We start from the raw sequence: 1573 nt of genomic DNA on the forward strand, positions 1-1573 counted from the left end.
AATTTGTAAAAGGTTGATACAGACTATGTAATTGTATTGTCCATTGAAAACTTGCTAGCTAGTTTTGCATACTTTCATGTCAGTAATGTCATTTAATTTATTAATAGTTTGGCTTCTAGTACTCAGGAACATACTTTTCATATATATTTACACTGTGTATATGAATATAATATATTTACTCATTAATAGTTTAATTGCTAATTAATAATATTAATATATATTTCATATACTTGAAAAGTCAATGCATATATGAATATATGAGACATAGTCATGAGAATATGAATACATACATATATGTATATATATGAAATAATTTGTTTTATCAATCATTTACTGTAACTCTTTCTCTTCATGTTCAAATTTTCCTAGAACTGAAGATAAAAAACAAAGAGAAAATGAGCAATGGACAATTTCAATGCAAGTTGGGAAGGGTACTTTAGTCTTCTGGGTTTTTCTAAATGGCCTCATCTGGAAGTTGCTCTCTTTGTGGTGATCTTGATATTCTACTTGATGACACTGACAGGCAATCTCTTCATCATCATCCTGTCATACCTAGATTCCCACCTGCATACCCCTATGTACTTCTTCCTTTCAAATCTCTCAGCTCTGGATCTCTGCTACACCACTAGCTCTGTCCCTCAGCTGCTGTTCAACCTCTGGGGTCCAGAGAAGACAATATCTTATGCTGGGTGTATGCTACAACTCTATTTTGTCCTCGCACTGGGTACCACAGAGTGTGTTCTTTTGGTGGTGATGTCCTATGACCGCTATGCAGCTGTGTGCAAACCCTTACATTACTCTGTCCTCATGAATCCTCGTTTCTGTTCCCTGCTGGCTGCAGCATCCTGGGTAAGTGGCTTTACCACCTCAGCACTTCATTCCTCCTTTACCTTCTGGGTACCCCTGTGTGGACACCGCCAAGTGGACCACTTCTTCTGTGAAGTTCCAGCACTATTGCGGTTATCCTGTGTTGATATCCGTGCAAATGAGCTGACCCTCATGGTCATGAGTGCCATTTTTGTTGTTATACCACTTATTCTCATTTTGAGCTCCTATGGTGCCATTGCATGCACTGTCCTAAGAATGCAGTCAACCACTCGACTTCAGAAAGTTTTTGGGACCTGTGGAGCCCATCTTACTGTTGTGTCTCTCTTTTTCATTCCAATCATGTGCATTTACCTTCAGCCTCCAACAGAAAATACTCAAGATCAAGCCAAGTTCATTGCCCTCTTCTATACTGTTGTCACCCCTAGCCTGAATCCTCTCATCTATACCCTAAGAAACAAAGACATCAGAAGGTCAGTAAGGAGGCTGACTGGTTATGAGAGGGAGCAATGAGAGAAGCCCCCCACTGTGTAGCTTTTGATAAGAATGTCTGATCCTTCATAAAGGACACTTTGTCGTCTTTTACAACTCTTTTGGTCACCAAATCATAAAACATAAAATGCAGATATTAAATTATTTGAGTAAGAACATATTTTTTTCAAAATATGAAATTATGTCAGGAACTTAGTCAGTGAATCTTATACCTTTACACTTTGAACAATACAGTCAAAAATCTGTTTCAAATAGT

General features: G+C 37.9%; 1 protein-coding gene across 1 annotated transcript; it reads left to right on the forward strand.

Annotated features, from left to right (window-relative positions):
- Positions 1-402: 402 nt before the first annotated feature.
- Positions 403-1338, forward strand: LOC114686588 (olfactory receptor 2J3-like). Its single transcript, XM_028861251.1, has one exon. It carries the CDS (start codon positions 403-405, stop codon positions 1336-1338), a length of 936 nt encoding a protein of 311 aa, XP_028717084.1.
- Positions 1339-1573: the final 235 nt, after the last annotated feature.

Source organism: Peromyscus leucopus, chromosome 16_21 (genome assembly GCF_004664715.2).
Source record: "Peromyscus leucopus breed LL Stock chromosome 16_21, UCI_PerLeu_2.1, whole genome shotgun sequence".
NCBI classification, from domain to species: domain Eukaryota; kingdom Metazoa; phylum Chordata; class Mammalia; order Rodentia; family Cricetidae; genus Peromyscus; species Peromyscus leucopus.

What these genes read in the sequence shown, in the direction of transcription:
- LOC114686588 (XM_028861251.1), top strand. Translation starts at nt 403, where the DNA reads ATGGACAATTTCAATGCAAGTTGGGAAGGGTACTTTAGTCTTCTGGGT.